Consider the following 18,149-nt stretch of genomic DNA (forward strand, 5'->3'; position numbering starts at 1 on the left):
GTCCACAAATAAGATTCCAATTGCCAATTAGAAAGCATATGCAAGCAAAAAAGGCACATAAGAGACAATATGAGTAGACGCTGCTTTAATTCTTATGCTGAAGAGACATGCCCGATAAGACACATTTTCAATTAATTCTCTTGTTTGGGAGACCAAACAGCTTACGAAGATGCTGCTTTAATTCTTACTAAGAGGACACAACATTCAAAAAGATACTGCTTACAAGAAACAATGTGCAGTATATTGAAACCACATGTTATACTGCTTTAATTCTTATGTTTAGGAGATGACACATACAAAGGGACGGTGTTTGTAGGAGACAACAAATGTGAGAATACACCGCTTTAATTCTTATAGCAAGTCGATAACATGTGAGAAGACACAGCTCATGAAGGCCAAGATATGTGAGAAGACGTTGATACTAAAAGATCACATGCAAGACGGTGCTACTGTAATTATGAAACAAACAAAACACTATTTACATTTTTCAGTCACATAAGATATGAAGCTGCTTTAATTCTTATGCTGAAGAGACACACTGTATGCAAGAAGACATTGTTTCAATTCTAATGTTGGGTAGGCCAAACAGCTGAGACGATGCGGCTTTAATTCTTACTAAGAGGACACAACATTGTTTAGGCTCGGGTCGACAAAATACCTTCTTACTCTCTTATGCCAAGCGCGCAACGGGACAGAATGGACGCAGTAAAGCGAGGGCTTCCATATGCAGCGAGACGCTGCTTGCATTTCTATGCAGCTGCAGAGTCAACAAATGCGCCGCAAACATCTGCAGCCCAAACATGGCCGCAAGCGTTTGAACCTTCATCAGATGGCGGATGTTTATCCATCCAGACGCCTTCTCTTGCACATGTAGGTCGATGGAATTCATCGGCCCATTTCCATTCCGGCTGCTGCTCGGCGGCCGTGTGTGACATCATGCCTTGTGACATCATCGCTTCCCTCGCAGGCGAGTCGGCGCGCTCCGCAACACATGCGTGCACTTTGGAGTGTGTGTGCGTGCGTTTGTTTTTGTGTGTGGCCGCGTGACATCGCGCCGTCATCGCTGCCCGCTCACCGGATTATGTCAGAAAGTGCCACGCGAGCGCAGCGGTGGCCGGCCGCCGCAGCTCCTGCTGTCGTTTCGATGGCGTTGTCATCAACTCTTGGCTTCCGTCCGTCCTGAAGCCAAAGCGCAAGCGGCGAGGGGATGCGGAAGGCCCCGAGGTCGGCCACCTCGCTTCGCAAGGACAACAAGTCCCAAGATCCTTTGTCCGCTCTCACGTCGGATGAATCCTCATCGTCCGGTTCGGATGTGGCGGCGGCGGCGGCGGCGCCGGTGAGGGCGATGAAGAGGAGTCGGGGGTTCAGCACTTCCTTCAGCCTTGAGGACGACCCCCAACTTCTGTCTAGTGATGACGACACCGAGGAAGAAGAAGAAGAAGACTCTGCGAAGGACCTGGAGAAGCCGGATGCTTTTTTGGGGGGCACCCGACCTCCAAGATCGGGTCTTCTCCGGCCTCAGGACTTGTGGCTTGCCATGTCCCAGTGTCTGTCTTTGCGCTGGCCCGCTTGTCTGTCCCTCAACAGGCTGGGCAAGAACTTGGAGGTCCAATTGGCAGGCGAGCAGCCTTCAGCCAATGAGAGCCCTTCAAGGTCATTGACCTCACGCCACCGAAACGTGAAACGGGAGATGGAGGACATCCCAAGCAAGGGGGCAAAAAGCGGCCCCGCCCCTTTCCGAGGAATCCCCCGTTCCTCGCCGAGGTTGCCGAGCGCCGGGCCGGCGTCAGAAGTGGCATCCGCGCTGCTGGAGAAAGACACGTTCTTGCGCATTGAGCTGGTAGATGCCAGCGAGGAAGGGGGAGACTGGCGCTACCGGGCCGAGTGGAAGCTTTCCGAGACCACCGAGGACCTGGCGGAGGGCGTTTGGCTCTCTCGGAACCGCAGGACTGTGGATTGACGTGCTTGTGGACTACATCTGAGCCGGTCTGGTCTGGACGACATTCTCTTACGGAAGAAGGCTTCTTCAGCTTCAGTCAAAAGGTGAAGATGCAGAAGAACTCTGGAACCGCACACGACTGCAGAAGAAGGACCTGTGGGGGGGGGGGGGTGGGGGGGGGCAAGCAACCTTGAAGATTGAGACAAGCACAAATGAACGTGTTCATCAATGGAAGACTCTGTTGGAGAAACAGACCTTGAGAAGCTGGACCCACTAAGGCGTGTGTTCCAGCCTCTGGAGTTGTGACTCACCGTGTTCTGGAAGGATTCTGGACCCACTAAGGCCATTTGGATATCTTGGAAGTGGAAAACGTCAAATGAACACGCTTGTTAATCACATCTGACGCTTTCTTGGTGGGGGGGGCCAACCAACCTGTAAGGTCAGGTGTATTTCCACCTCTCATTCTGCTTTTCCAAATCCTGGTGTCCTCCTCCACGTCCGTCACTGGCAAGAAAACGATCGGAAAAATGGGGGGGGGGGTGGGGTGGTGTCAGTCATCCTCCAAGAGGTCTGGCTAACGTTGGAGTTAGCATCGGTGCTGTTAGCTAGCAGCGGGGGGGGGGGGAAGCTGCCCAACGACCCGGCTGAGGATGTTTGAAACTCTGGCAAGCAGAGAACCGTGACTCGTTTGTCTGCCATCTTGAATTGCTCACGTTGAGATGCCGACGCCGTTGCTGGCGTCCGCTAATAATAATCAGCCAGATGAGCCTCCAAACATGCTTTCATGAGCTGCTATTTCCAGAAATCGCACTTCATGTTTCATTTTCCGCCTTTTTTGTCCTTCTCTCGGGAAACATTTTTATACGCGGCGCGTGAGAAGCGTGAACGCGCATTTATCAATAAAAGCGTCCGAGTTTAATTGTGCTTGTGATGTTCTTATTATTAGCACTTGTGGTGTGCTGACCTTCACAAATGGACCGGGGTCCAGTACAAGAACTGGACCTCCACAACGGTAATGGTGCTCCCATTTGTAATATTTTTGCCCCGTGGCCCGTTTGTTGGTGTTGCCGTGTTTGAAGGACGACGACGGTTCCCGCAGGCCACTTGTGATGGCGGACAAGATTAGTGCGTGCGCACAAACAATAGCCGCATTCTTTGAAGCTTTATTTATAGAAGCCTTTCCAGGCCCTCAAGCAGTTGCCATCTTATCATCTTCGTTGCCGTACAGGCCAAGTCACATTGGAACGCTCAAAATAAAAAACTGCTCCACAATGAAGTGAAACGAAGCTCAAAACATTTGAGCCATGCATTATCTATTAATTGGATGTTATTTTTAATAGTGGTTTAAAAGAAAGTCATTTATTTTTAATTCTTGGAAGACGAAGACTTCTATTCATGTCACTCGCTACAAAAATAAAGTACTGTCAAGTTTCCTCCTCGCTCCGTAATAATTGTGTTTCTGTGGCCGTTTGCCCGAGAGACAGAAAACAACAAAAAGGCAGTGGCGAAATATCACATGTTCAAGTTAAGGCGTGCTGAGTGAGTGGCAGCGCAAGATGGCCGCCGCACATTCACGTACTTCATGTTTTGAAAAGAGCAAAATTCCTTGCAAATGGAGCATATTCAGAACCAATGTTGCGTTCACAGGCGGCACCCCAATCCCCGAATATTTGGGTTTTTGCTCACGTTTACGCGGCCTTTCAAAACCCAAATATTCCTTTATTGACTGCATGTAAACATAGCATGAGGACGTTTGGTGACGTCTTGTTTGACTTTTTGAGCTGAAGAATATTCAAAAATGTGCTTTAAATCGTTTTTCCATGTGTGGTTGTTTTTCTTTATTGCTTAGCAGACAAACGTGTGCATTCTTATCACATCATATTGTGTGAGTGGAAAAGCCTTCCGGTTAGCGATGCTAATCCGTTCGTGCGGCGGAAAAAGTCAGCTGCTTTGCCGGCAGGCCAAAACGCCAATGGACAATATTGTAATAGAATCAGAATGCCGGCTATTAAGGGGGCAGTTTCGCAATCATCCGCACGCTCACATCTGCCCCAATGTGCTCGTTTGGCTCAGCTTGGTGTGTGCGTGCGTGCGCGTGCGTGCGTGTTTGGCTTTTTTGTTGTTGTTGAGTAACAAAACAATACATCGTTTGGGACGTTAAGCAAAATCATTAGCGTCTCCTGAGATCATGACGGAGGAAGAGTGTGTGCGTGATGAGGCAAAGTCAAGCGATGGGGGAGGGGGGGGCGGTTTGGGGTGGGGGGGGGGGGTGCAGGGCAGCGCCATGGAGGGGGACAAACATGTTGGCAGATAAGCCCCGCCTTCTCTCACAAGCCCGCGCAAGCGCTTAGCGACGCACCAGGACGCATCAAGGACGCAAGAAACGGCACATTTGCGTTATTCTTGTAACTTTGCGGCACATTTCTGCTAATGTTACAACTTTGGAGAAGACTGCAACATTATTCTCATAAATCTGTTTTTATTCTCCTAATGCTTTCTTCTTCAAATGTTACAATTCCAAAATAATATTGAAACTTCATTGTCACAATATCGCAACTTGATTCTCGTAACGTTGCAACCTCTCAACTTCTCGTGGTTTTAGAATTTTGGGCGGGAAATTGATGAGAAATGTAACAATATAAAGATGTTGTCATGGCAACTTTTTTCCTTCCAAAATTATGACTTGATTGTTTTTTTTGTTTTTTTTTAAAAAGGAGGAAAATCTGACTTTGTTTGTGCAACATGACTTTTCTTGATTTCATTCTTCGAACGCTACTTTTCAAACTTGAATTCCCATTTTTTTGTTTTTGTGTGCGTTCATTTCCAGATCGAACTTTGAGAAGCGTCGCCTCTCCGACGGTGCCATCAGCGACTCATTTCCAGCTAACGACACTTCCTCAACACATCGGCCGAGGTGCAAAGACTCATGGGTACATTTTCTCACCTCTATCACTTTCTTTTTGTTTTCGACACAACCCCAATACTTTGCTGCTTTGCTACGCTAGCTGCCGGGATGCTAGCGATGGCGGCGTAGGGGACATGCAGTATCTGCAAACGCATTCAAATTGAGCTTGTTCTTTTTTTTTTCTGCCTCCGAGGCAGCCGCGTTCATGACTGGTTGAGCATTCGGGAGAAATGGAGCGGGAAATGCGGACGGGCAATGGAAGGGCTTTTTTTTTTTTTTTTTCATTCATCATTGCGATGCCTGCAAAGTTTAAAAGAGAAAAAAAATCTACCCCTGTTAGCACTTTTGCCAAATGGCACCAAACATGGCAATCAAAACAGGATGCACAAAAAAGTGTGTTGAGTCTAACGGGAAGGCGGCCATTTTGTTTCGAAGCAGCCCTATTCGGGTGAATTCCAGGGCTGCTACTTGGCAAACTGGTTCAAATGCTGCTCATTGCCAGCGTTCATTTAGCTTGTCCTTGTTTCCCCGACTATCTTTTATTCATGGCTTGCGCGTCCCGCCCCCACCTGTGCTAAATGTTTCATTTCTAACATGAGGAATGGGAAATGAAGTCTATTTTTAGCCGATATTTTGCGTAAACAATGCAATTTGTTACACTTTCATGCTGTTTGCTTGATTCCCTTTTGTAATATGTTTAAAGATGAATTAAATCACACTCAAATTTGATACAACAAACCAATCAATCAAGTTAAATGACGTGCAAAATGTATGAAGTCAAATGAACTTGCATTTCACCTTTCAACCACTAGATGGCGACAGAGCTCTATTTAAATCCTGATTGTCAAAACAGGATCTCCGCCATCTTTTAATATTGCATACAAACAAAATCGAATTCGTTTTGAAAAAAATTGTGTACAATAGAATAATTGTAAAAATGTGAAGATTAAAGTGTGTAAAAAAACACATCAAAGTAAATGACAGTGGGCTAATATGTGAAATATTATACATGAGGACAAGCAGTGAAGAAAATGGATGGATGGAAGTATGGGTTTAAATTGCAAATATATTAAGAAATTCAAGGTTAAATTAAAATGAACGTTTTCTATCGCACCAACCATGACATCAGCATATTTTGTACTTGGGCTAAAGCCATAATAATTATTAACAATGACACCGACAAATTTTCTTTGCAGGTCAAATGTGATGAAAGGTGATTTGGATATAAAAAGAAAAAAAGAGTTGAAATATAAGCAAGAGAAGCAAAGTAGAAGTAGAATGAAAATGAACCCGAATGTTTACCCACAGGCGGCGTGTTGGATGTTGGATGCTTTTCCAGTCTGCTGCGTTGCCAGGCAACAAGTTTGTGGAAAAGAACCGAGACGATATCGTGGGAAAAAAACTATGCGAGTGAGATTGATGGACCGTTTGCATCAAGAATTCAGAAATGAACAATCAAAAAAACACATATTGATTGATTGATATTGATGTTATTCATGAAAGTAGCACAAATGAGCATTTGGTTTTCGTTGATTATGGCGGCACCTTTGGACAAAACCGGTATTGTTTCCCTTGAAAGAACCACATTTCCCATCAGGCCAAGCGCATTTGACCTTTTTTGCATTCCAGTCATTTGTGGACTACAAGCCGCTCCTTTTTTCACTTGCGTTCGACCCTGCGACCAATACAAAGCTGCATCTTCTCCATCAGATCACAAGGGGGCGCACTTATTTGAGCGCGCGCGTACGTTTGAAGAGGAACGCGATGGCCGCGTTGTCGGCGCGCGCACACGCGTCTCCTCGCGGTCGTGTCACACAAAAAAGAGTTGCAAAGTTTGCACTTTGACCCGCAGCTTTTGCTTCCACGCAAACCATGACGTAAAACTCTCCCGCATGCCGCTCGTCTCCGAAGCAACCGGATTTCCTTTTCTCTTTTTGCGACACGACTCTGATCTGACGGCTCTCTTTCGGCCCCGTTTGGAAGCTCGGGTTCGACTCTCGCGCTTTTGCTCACTTTGGGGGAGACGACGCGGGAAAACCTTTTGTCGTCATTCTCAAAGGGCGGGACGCAAGTGTTGCGCAATAGCGGTCCCAGTCCAAACATCTGTCTGGCTGGCTGTAGTTCGGGTCAAGAAATAATATTGCCTAACACCGTGGGCCGGCCCTCCATGTGCCATATGACGTTCAAGTGTAATTGCACATCCACTTCAGTAGGTGGCAGTAGTGCTTGAATTGATGTTTCCAATTTCAAGCAAATTGATGACAACTGATACTATTTCTAGCCTTTGTGGCGAGGTGGGGGCCCACAATGTCTTTTTTTCTTTCTGGGGGTGTCGTAACAACAAATGACGGAGAAGCATCCACTTGTCGTGCAATTTTCCTGCGGCAGCCTCAGGACTTCTTTAGTTTCCCCGTCGCCGCGTTGATGATGTCCTCGGGCTCGCACGTCTTCGGGTCCATTTTGCTCTCGTCGGAGCCGCGTTTCCGTCGCCGACGAGGAGGCGTGCGCGGCGCCGGCAAATCATGCCTTAATGCTTGCCATCCGCCGCACTTGAAATGCATTGAAAGGCAGTCATGGGAGGAGGCGGAGCTTGAAGTGAAGGAGGCATCACGCGCACGCACGCACGCACGCGCGTGATGCTCTCCTCAGCATCTTGTTGATGAGTCAGACGATCCCGTTTGGATTTTCAAACGCACCACCTTGCACCTTTTCACCTCTTCGGAGGTTGCCAGCCGTTGACAGGTGACACGCGCGCGCGCGCACGCGCACACACGTGTCAGCGTCCGTGCCTCCTCCTCCTCCTCCTCCTCCTCCCCCGTCGATCTCCTCGCATCCTCTCTCTCGTTCGCTTCCTTTTTGGCGTCGGTCTCGCCCGGCAGACGCAGCTTCTCCTCTGGCGCTCATGACGAGCAGGAAAATGCTGCGCGCTAACGACGGAGTGAGCGTGAGGATGCCAGTCGGGCCGGTCTAGCGTCTTTTTTTGGGGGGTGCGAAGACAAGGACCGTCTCGTCTCCAGGGAGAAGCACAAATTGTCTTCCAGGATGTCCAACACGCCTGCGGCGGCCGACGGCAAGCAGAGGAACTCTTGTAAGCTCGCTTGACGCTTTTTCATTTGCTTGATTTCTTCAAATGGGAGTGCGGGGGTGCTGGGGGGGGGGGGGGGCTACTTGCAAAGTTGCATAAATGAGCCACGTCCCTGGATTTAATTCATTTGCTCCCCAAAACATATAAATACGTTCTATGTTAGATATTGGCAAGCTCCCAAAGACGTATTTATATGTTTTTCTGCTGGAGCACACAGAAGTCTGCGTCACGCAGCCTCTGAACTGAAGCGAATGGTTGAAGCCATGGTAGTCACTACAAAAAAAAGGGCCAGCAGGTGGCAGCAGAGTATACGAGATCAACCCAAAAAAGCTCTTTTCCCCACAGTTTAAAACTGATTTGTGAATAATGATGACACGTCGCTATATTCTAATGCTAATTGCTGCAAAATGGAAACGCGAATCTTTCTTTTGGTAGCTTCCATGCTTTGATAGCAATAGAACGCAATATTCTGTGGGCCTTGCAAAATCAGTCCAAATCCAGTCAACCAGCCGGGAGCGAAGGGGGTTGCTTCAGTGAAAAAAGCTGCCAGTGAATGACTTAATTGTCTCCAATTCACTTTTTTTCTCCTCCTTCTTGCAAGATGAAAGAGAAACTCCAAACAGGAAAAGGATCTTCCTTTGGAGAGGAAAAGTGCCAGCGGGTACTAGTTAGCCCCAAGGATAACATGGGTAGCCCACGGCTCTGTTCTAAAAATAACTCACCAATCATACCGTTGCAATTTTATATTAGCCCATGTTTGTGCGTGTGTGTATGTTTGTGTGTGTTTGTGTGCGTGTATAATGATGAGGGTTCCAATTGTTGCTGTAAAGAGTAACAGCTCTTGAGTGTGTGTGGGAGGGAGGGAGCGAGGGGGGGGGGGGGCTGCTGATGCTGCTTCATTGTGGCCTTCAGCAACACACGCACACACACACAAAGTTGTGTGTTGAAAAGTGTGTGATTGATAACATGATGTGACTCATTTTGACTCATCATACGCACGCACGGCAAAAGATGATAGTGGGAGCGAGGGGGGGGGGGGGGGTCGTAGGCTTGATGGAATGGCCCTTTTATGACTTCCATTATTACCAGCACTCCCTTCGCCCCCCCCCCCCCCACGTCTCTTTCTCCCACTCATCCTCCAGGCGTTCGTCCCGCTTTCCTTACCCCCCCCCCCCCCTCCCTCTGCCATCCTCTTATTTATTTCCCACAATCCCCCGCTTGCTCCGGCCAGGGCCGAGGTGCGAGGATGCCCACCATCACAACAGACGGCGGTCGATCCTTTCCGGGCGACATCGCGGAGGAATTGGATGGCGGCAGGAATCGTAAACATTCAATTGTCGGCAGTTACAAAAATAACCTCGGTGAGCCTGAGCCACATGCTGCTTCATGTAGGCGTCTTATAAATGAATGTAAACAGGAAGTAGGTTTGCTAGCGAGTGCTAAGCGACTGAAGCCGTGCTAATGCAAAATGGATGACAATTGCCATTTGTTGCAAGCGTTAAAAATGATGCTAACAGCTAATATGCTAAACCGGTCAAATAGAAGGAAGTCATTCCTTGAGATAAGAGTTTGTATGATTGTTTTGCTTTGCAAAAACGTGTGAGCGAGCTCTGTGTAACATATTCTTTATCCTCTGTGAAGAACAACGATTATTGCTGTGGCTTATTAAGCAGATGTGACAGCCTTTTTTTTTTTCTTCCAAATTTGCATCCACTTCAAAGTTTGTGACCTCCCAAGATATCAAATTGCCCAGCCAATTGCTTGCCCCCTACTTGAACCCGAGACTTGCACCACTTATAATAATAAATATTATTTTAAATGTAATAATAAAGGAATAATAGATGAGTAAAAATTCAACATGACCTCCTTTAAACCCGTGGGCAGTATTTTATTTTGAAATGGCTTGGTCAGAACAAAAAGCCAAAAAATGGTCACAATAAGGCCGAGGGGTTAACGACATGCTAATTAGCGCGCGGGCTAACGTGGCTCCTTGTTATGTTCTGGTGCGGATGCTGGAAGTGCTAATGATGCTAAATGAAGTGCAAATGTTTGACAAAAGCCAAAATCTATTTTGGGATCCTGCTCGGCTTGGAAGTCCATCACAGTCTTGTTTTGTCTTTAATGCGTGACGCCGCTTCTGAGGGAACGCGTGAAATGACGTGCGGCGGCGAGCGCCGCGCCGAGCTCATTAACGATAAGACGTGGACGGGCGAGAAAGGAAAAAAATGAAAGGAAAAAAATGAAAGGAATGCCGGCTTTTGCTTTCCAAGGCTTTGAGCCACTTCAACTTTGGCAGCGGCGATGAGGATGATGATGATGATGACGATGACGATGACGATGATGATGATGATGATGATGTGCCGCCTCCATTGTTGGCTTGGATGACATTCATCCCTTCATTCATGCATCTTTTTCCGATACGCGCTCATCCGGCCTTTAATCCCAGATATCGTTTTTCGCCATTAACGCTTCCACTGCCGGACTTGGCCGCCATTCGGAAGGATTTTTCCAGAATCACACAATATCGGGTTTGGGGACAAAATGAGCGCATCAAAAGAATTAGTGGGCTCGTCTCTTCTCTTCTGTTCTCTCCGAATTTTGCTCGGTTTCACCCAAAAACATCATCAGAAAGTGTAGAAAAGCCCAAAAATCACGTCAAGCGCAAAAAGTGACTTTTGATGCTTGGCATGAAATTCGACTCGAACAAAAACAAGACATTCGAGTGGCAAATGATGATTTCATTACAAACAACAAAGATGGGCCGGACCTGGTCCAGGTCCAGTCGAGACTGGAGAGGCGGAGCTCAGATTTATTGAGTGAAGAACAGAAAGCGCTGGAGCAGGCCAGAAAACGGGAAAAAAGAAAAGAAAATGCGGCAATGAAGCGCGTCGGGACTAAAAATAAAAGCGCGAGTCGAGAACGGCAGCAACCAAACAAAGAAAAAGACAAACGCAAAGTACGACCGCTCAAAAGGTGCGAGCAGGAGGAGAATTTCACAAAGGTGGAGAAAAGAAGACGCTTGTTGGAAGAATCCCGCACGGTCCTGTCGGCTGCGGGTTCACGTCGAGGCTTAATTGCAAAGTTGCTCTTTTCAGTTTTTGTTTTGGTGGACGTCCGTCAAAATGTCTTCACGCCAAACCCAAACTCCATCCATCGACTTCCGTCTTAATCAGTCGGCCATTTTCCATCCGTCCTTCTGTGCATCCATCCCACCGCAATCCGTCCGTCGGCTTCTGCAACCGCCAGGAATGTCTTTTCTCCGCCCATCACGTCCCTCACGTCCCTTTTCTTACATCTTCTTCCTTTCAGCACAAATTGCGTCCTCCCACTCTCCAAACAAGAACATTTGCTTCCCGTCCCCCGTCGCAGACGCTCTCCAAAAGGCGCCGTTTCACGTGCCCGCTGCACCTTGGCGGCCGGATATGGCCGCCTCCCCCGCGCACGTCTCCTTTGCCGTGCGTGCAGTCCGTTTGTGAAAGCCTCCTTACATAAGAGCCAATGTGGCCCCAAAGGCGCCTCTTGTTGGGAGCCAGCGAGGTCACGCAAGGCATCTCGGATTGCGGACGCCACATATTCGCACCCGGCGCAGCAGAAGCGCTCGCGCGGCGAGACGGGACGTCCCGCTCAAGCCGTTGCAGCGTTTTCAGCATTTTCATGAAGTAAACATGCTGAAGGTCAGGAGCAGACAAAACAATCACTCTTTTGAGGATGTCGTACTCGTGATGGTTCGACATCATTCTGAGCTCCAAAAAGTCTGCAGGATTTTCAAAACGATTGCAAACGTTGCGTAATCGTTCGTGACTCCCTCAAATGTTGGCTTTTGATCGAATGTTGCGCAATCCTTGCGATATCCTTCAAAAGATGACATCATTCCACCAAAACCTGGTTTGGGAAAAATGGGAGACATTTTGTCCGCATTTGTTTCTGCACAATATGGCCGTGTCTAAATAGGAAAGTAGTACATTCGTGTCAAGGGTTGTTCGCAGGGTTTATTTTCTGAATGCAACCTGATTTTTGAAAGGCAAAGTTTGAAAGAATTCAAGTGTTTGCGTTGCTTTGATTGCCAGCCTGAACTCGATAATGACGATTTTGTTTGCCGATTTTGACTCATTGACAAAACTTGAACGTATCGATACAAATCATGGCAAGCATTCCCGAGGGAGGCGATCACGACGAGTGCGCTCGATGGCGTCCGCTGCTCGCCAGCATCGCGTGTCCTGCAAGGCGGCGAACCAACGAGTGGCGATTTGCGGATTTCGTCTTGCCGCCTCTCGTCCCGACGATTTTTTTTCCCTCTTTTTTTTCCTGTCGTCTCTGCGATTGTCAGGAGCCGCTTGCGACCGTCTCAAAGCGCGTCAAGAGGACGGCGGCGCAAAGAAAGCCTGCCGAGTGCTTTTGGTATCTGCTGGCGTCTCGCAAAAGACGCCTTTGAGACGCGAGCTCATTTGACGTTCCTGCCTCGGGACGTTTGAAGACTCCAGCAATGGAACGGAATAAAAGTGAAACGACGATTCAAAGCACTTTAGCGTGTTGCGTTCAACAACAGCACATGATTGGAGGGAAAAAAGATGCAAAAATGAAAGCGACTTTGACGAGAACAGATGGAAGATGTTTAATGTTGCGATGCTGGGAAGGTGACGGCAGCAGTTTTTTTTTTTCTCGTCTTCCAGCGACGTTTCGCTTCACGCTCTCTTTGGAAGTCTGCCGGCAACGTCTTGTGTGCGTCGGAGACAAAACAAGCCATAGTGCGTTTGTTCCTGGCAGCTGGTCGGGGGGGGGGGGGGCGCAAACCTCAGCACTTCCAAGCCAGCAGCTAAAAATAGCAAACCCGACCAGAGAGACTCAACGGGAGGAAACGCGATGAAACGCGAGCCCGCTGGCGGTCAACAAACGGCGCCGGGACAAGACGGCTTTGCTTGCGATGGTTGATTTCACCCAAATGACAATCGGAGCTGCATCAAAACAGAAAAAACCTCTCTGAGGATTTTGCTGTTGGCGACGGCGGCATCTGCCTGGCCAACGGTTTGCCAGCGCGGACGGCAAGTTGGCCGGCGACGCGCGCCCCCTGCTGGCGGCGACGCGCGCCCCCTGCTGGCGGCTCGGACGGAAGAAATCGTCTTTCTATTGTCAGATTTGCCCACTTCCATTCAGACAGGATTGTGTCACTCTTACCGGTTGAACAAAATTGCTCAAATCTCAAGTGACTCTCCATCGAGATCACGTCATGCGATTGGTCGCTCGCTGATGACTTTTTCCAAGACAAACCGACGCCTCCCTCGAATCAATGACAAACGTGTCGACCGATCAAAAGTGGGAAGCTGCAACCAAATCCAAACTTCTTGGCCCGAACTAACAACCTGACTGTGAAATCCTAAAAACCCGACCCCAACCTCACCCTAAACGCAACTGGAACCCTCGCCTTCACTTGAACCCGTGACCTCAATTCGAACGTGACCGCGACTATTGTGAATTCGGATTTTAGTTTGAAATGTTTGTTTTGGTCTGCACGGCTTCTTGCAACAATGTCCGCCTTTTGCTGACCAACATTCGCTCTCACTGTCAAACCCTCGACATCGTGCTAAAAACATTTGCCCCCCCCCAAAGGGCCCACCCTGAATGTTGCGCAATAACAAGATGGAGGAGTCCATTGATCACGAGCGATGAACAACTTGCGTGCGCTTTTAAGCAAGTCCATTAAGACGGAAATCAAACATCTGCGTAAAACGTAATCGGTTTTCACGGGAGGTTTGGAAATGTCGCCGATTGCCTGGCAAGACTCCAACTTGGCTCGACTTCCAATCGTGTGTGAAGCCGCAGTTTGCCTGGCGTCTGCGCTCGGACTTCTTCTCATCGTCTCCATGGCGACAGATAGCAGACGGGATGCTTGTGTGCGCCGGGACACGCGGCGCGCAGGAAGTGACAGATTGGAGGCGCGCTGGCGTGTTTGTGGTTTTGTTGATTTTGTTGATCCCGACGCCGGTGCAAGTGGCACGAATGCATGCGAGAAAATCTTTTTTTAGATTCATCTTAGGTCCGCTGAACGCCGAAAATAAACGTTTCAAAAACATGCACACTGGCGCGGCGTTCCAGTCTTGTTAATGAACCACAAAAACATGGTGCGATTGTCAAGGCAGAAGCGGATCGCCCTTGCCAACGCAAGACGGCACAAGATCAAGTGTCACATTTTTTTCCTTCAAAATAAAAAACAAGAACAATTCAAATCAATACAACGCACGCACGTGAGGTCGAAAGCCACAACGGGCGTGTCAAAGAAGAAGAAGAAACGAACATTTAAATAAGCCCAAAATGCTACGTCAACAAACATAACGAAATGACGACTTGCGCCAAAATAATTCCACACAAGCTTCTCTTTGACATCAAAGCTTCCTTAAGTTTCATGTTTTATTTCAATGGAGACCCAGAATCGCTTCATAAGTGTGAATTTGTATTCCATAATTAGACCCGCCTCCGTAATTGCCGAAAAACGACCTCCAGATTTGTGATCAGTACAAATCGTTTGAAGCATTTCAGCAACAGAGACGCTCAAAGTTGGACTTTTTCCAGATTGTCCATTTGAACCTTCATTTTCCATCTCTGCAATCCAACCGGCTTCCGCCATTGACGTTGATTTCGTATTGCGCGTCGCTCTCCATAAAGCTTTCGACCGCTGCGCCGAACTCTTCGTGGCCATCTTTTCCCTTGACAATCGCACCATGTCTTTGCGGTTCAATCCAAGACAGAAGCTGCGCGGCAGATCAAATCTCCCGCTTGAAGTCCGTCACTCCTCCGGGCAGCGTCGGCGGCGCGACGACGAGTTCACGGGTTCGACGCTGTGCATGCTCGAAACCGGGCACGGCACCTGATCTCCTTCGGCTCCCTGGGAGCCTTCTCGCTTCTTTCGCACAGCCCGCGTGTGCGTGCGTGTGTGCGTGGTTTAGGTCATCTCAAGGAGAAAAAGGAAAAGAAGAAGCACATTTGTGATGAGCTTCTTCTCATTTGGGCTCGACGAAAGCACCTGCCACAAAATGGAGGCTTTCTAATCCCTCTTGGCACTTTCTTCTTCATCCTCCTCCTCATCGTCAGCTCAGCCACATCCCGCCCGCCGCGTCTTCTGGCTGCTCCGGGGGGGGGGGCTTCTATCTTTAGCCTTTGCCCATATTTGGCCTGCGGGGGCTTCTTGATGGCGCCCGGCAGATGCGCGATGAGCGCGATGAGCGCACAAAACAAAGACGCCAAAAGGAGCAAGCGCACTTTGCGACCATTAGGATGAAACAACAAGCACGTCAAGATCTGCTGAACTCAGGCCCGAACTTGCTAGCGAACCCACTCAGCTGCGCTTGAAAAACGATCCCGTCCTTTTCAATGCACCGCTCGTTGCTTTGCAGTCATTTGTTGTTGTGGTTTTGTTTTTTTTAGGCGTGAATGTCTTCTGTCTGAAGACTTCTTTTTTTTTTGACTCAAAACAAACAAATGTTGAGTCGTGGCAGGAAAAACAAATCCAGATGAATAATAGAAATACATTGAATTGAAAAAATAACATCAATAAATGTCATCAACTAAATTGTGGGTTGCATCCAAAAAGATGAAACCGCTCAAATAGTTAAAAAAGTTTGAGACAAACACAAGATGGAAAAGGAATTGACAACAAACTGAACAAAAGAAAAGAGAAAAAGAAACAGCTTGAGTGACAGCTTGGAAAAAATACAAATAAAAATGGTTAAAGATCAAATCAAAATGAAGCCATTCAAAAATGAATGACAAAATGTCGTTGAATCACATTTTGGGAAATTGAAATGTAAAAACACAAAACAACATCACAAAAGCAATTTCAGCGACCGAGCAGATCCAAAGACACGCACGCACGTTGCGGTTGCTCCGACAAACTTCCGTTTTGTTTTCAGCGGAGGCGGATTGCGAGCACGCGGCGAAGGCGCCTGGTGGCGAGTCGTCTTCCTCCTCCTCCTCCTCCTCCTCCGCCGGCGTGGGCGCCGGCGTGGGCGTGGGCGGGCAGCTGAAGCTGAAGGACAGACACAAGCTGCTGGAGGAGGCCTTCCAGCAGGACGTGGAGACGTACCTGTCCAGCGGGTACCTGCAGATCGCCGAGAGGAGAGGTCAGCTCACCTTTGCCTTTCGCACGCCGCCGCCGCGTGGGCGCGATGACTCCATTTTGGAGCGCAGCTCAAATCTCCTTCTTTCCTTCTTCCTCTTCATACTTTTTACACAACGAGTTGGACGCATTTGACGCTGGCCTGACTTTCGTTGGTCGGATCCTGCGCCGTCAAATCTTCCCAGAGAAAACAAATTGCGATTTCGATGTCCAAACAGTCGTCCAGTATTTCATGAAATCAGATCAATAACATTCATTTGTACGAGCAGGAAGAAAAATAAATGTTGTCATTGCACGCCATGAGGAAGCATCGAAAGTTGCGAATGTCCCCGATATGTCTTTAAAAGGTCAAGAATGGAGTTAGTCCGCTGGAGTTGTGAAAAAAGGTCACGCTCACGATGGTTTTCTTCTTCTTCTTCTTTGTTGTTGTTGTTGTTGTTGTTGTTGTTGTTGTTGTTGTCGTGCCGTCCCTCCCATGCGGCCCGGCTCCGCCCTCCTGCCTTCCTCGAGGTACGCTAGCCAATGACGTCTTCTCCCACCGTCTCGTCTGCTTGCTTTGTGTGTGGAAAGTTCAAATCTTTCATTGAAAAGCCTAAGCTTAGTTTAAAAGCCCTCATTTCAAACTCGAACCTAACTTTCTAACTCTAGTTTCATTTCAAACCCTACTTTTAAAACGAGGGCGCGTTTCAAACTCAAATGTGACGTTACAGCCCTCGTTTAAAACCCTCCTTTGAGCGCCCACCCTCATTTCAACATTGCCTTTGCATTCATTGTTGCGCTCGTGTTGCCAAAAGTTCCTCCAGCTTTTGCTCGGCCTTGTCGCCCCCTGCTGGACTGAAGTGTAACGACACCCGCTTCCCGCCTTCCTCTTGTTGGATGACGTTGGTTGTTGTCAGGGCCAAAAGGCAGCATGTCGTCCATGGAGGTCAACGTGGACATGCTGGAGCAGATGGACCTGATGGACATGTCGGACCACGAGGCGCTCGACGTCTTCCTGCACTCGGGCGGAGAGGACAACAGCGCCGCCTCGCCCGTTGCAGGTGCGCCTCCGAAAGAACTCTCAAACATCGCAAGGTTCAAGTCATCTACTTGAAGCCAAAAATCACGTACTCGCAGACATACAATTAAAAGCTCCACAGTGCGATGAAAAGATCCTTTCATTCATTTGATCCTTTGAAAATGTTGTGGGACGTGGTTGCAGGTCCCGAGTCTTTGAGCGCGGAGATCAGCCTCGCGGTCCCCACTCCGGCCGAGCTGCGTCACAAACTGTCGTCGGGCCCCCGCCACGGCGAGCACCAGCAGGACGGGGAGGAAGAGGAGGACGAGCAAGAGGAGGAAGGGGCCAGGAGGACCGTGAGGAGGAGGAGGAGGAAGAGGGCGCCCCCGCCGGTGCTGACGCCTGACCCCCAAGGCGGGACCCCCCAGGTTTGAGAGCGGGGGGGGGGGGGGGCTGTTCTCCAACTGCCACATGACGTCTTCTGCCTTAAACAGCAAATTCCAATCACTCCGATTAGCACAACATCTGCGCTCAGGTCTGCATGTTGTGGTATGATTTGGATTCCCGAGAACATCACAGCGACGACCGTCAAACATGGAACGGAAACACTTGCCATTCTTTTGCCATTTTTTCTCCAGCTGTTTCAGCATCTGCATCGTCCGAGCAAAATGTGACGACCACCGTGGGAAGAAGAAATGGACTTTTGTCATTTTGCTTTTTCTTCATCTTGCGCGTTGCCCTTTGTGGGCTTCGGTGTTTCATCCGGAGCCATTGCAAATCTTTATCTTGTATCCAAAAAGTTGGGACTTTGATAGTGTGTGTGTGTGCGTGCGTCCTAATCCCTACTGAAGAGCTGATTCGAGTGCGTTGTGTACTGTAAATATTGATGATGTGGTCTGTATATGTTGTTCTTCTGATGCCAAGAGTGAATTAAAAGCTCGCCTGAGGACGTTGTGTTGTCAGTGTGGTGCGTTTAAGGAGGTGGGTGCGACCGGCAATTTCCTTCGGAAGTGGAATGTGTCTGCCCCTCCTTTTTCATGTCAACGGATGCCCTACTTTCTGATCAAATAGTTTCATATTGTACACCGTCCGCCAGGTGGCGCCGTTGTCTAGCGT

At 48.6% G+C, this 18,149-nt stretch overlaps 1 protein-coding gene across 6 annotated transcripts in view; it reads left to right on the plus strand.

The window, feature by feature from the left end:
* Positions 1 to 17,982, plus strand: part of dtnbp1b (dystrobrevin binding protein 1b) — a 38,068-nt gene extending 20,086 nt beyond the window's left edge. The window contains exons 1-6 of one of the 6 annotated variants that reach the window (XM_077548414.1): positions 2,116 to 2,378; positions 4,767 to 4,869; positions 15,831 to 16,040; positions 16,933 to 17,076; positions 17,238 to 17,461; positions 17,528 to 17,982. In XM_077548414.1, coding sequence (XP_077404540.1) covers positions 4,866 to 4,869; positions 15,831 to 16,040; positions 16,933 to 17,076; positions 17,238 to 17,461; positions 17,528 to 17,707 — 762 coding nt within the window. In that variant the 5' untranslated portion in view covers positions 2,116 to 2,378; positions 4,767 to 4,865 and the 3' untranslated portion in view covers positions 17,708 to 17,982. The other 5 variants (XM_077548410.1, XM_077548413.1, XM_077548412.1 and 2 more) reach the window with 5 other exon arrangements.
* The last annotated feature ends 167 nt before the right edge of the window (positions 17,983 to 18,149 follow it).

The sequence above is a fragment of the Vanacampus margaritifer genome, chromosome 17, assembly GCF_051991255.1.
Source record: "Vanacampus margaritifer isolate UIUO_Vmar chromosome 17, RoL_Vmar_1.0, whole genome shotgun sequence".
NCBI lineage: Eukaryota > Metazoa > Chordata > Actinopteri > Syngnathiformes > Syngnathidae > Vanacampus > Vanacampus margaritifer.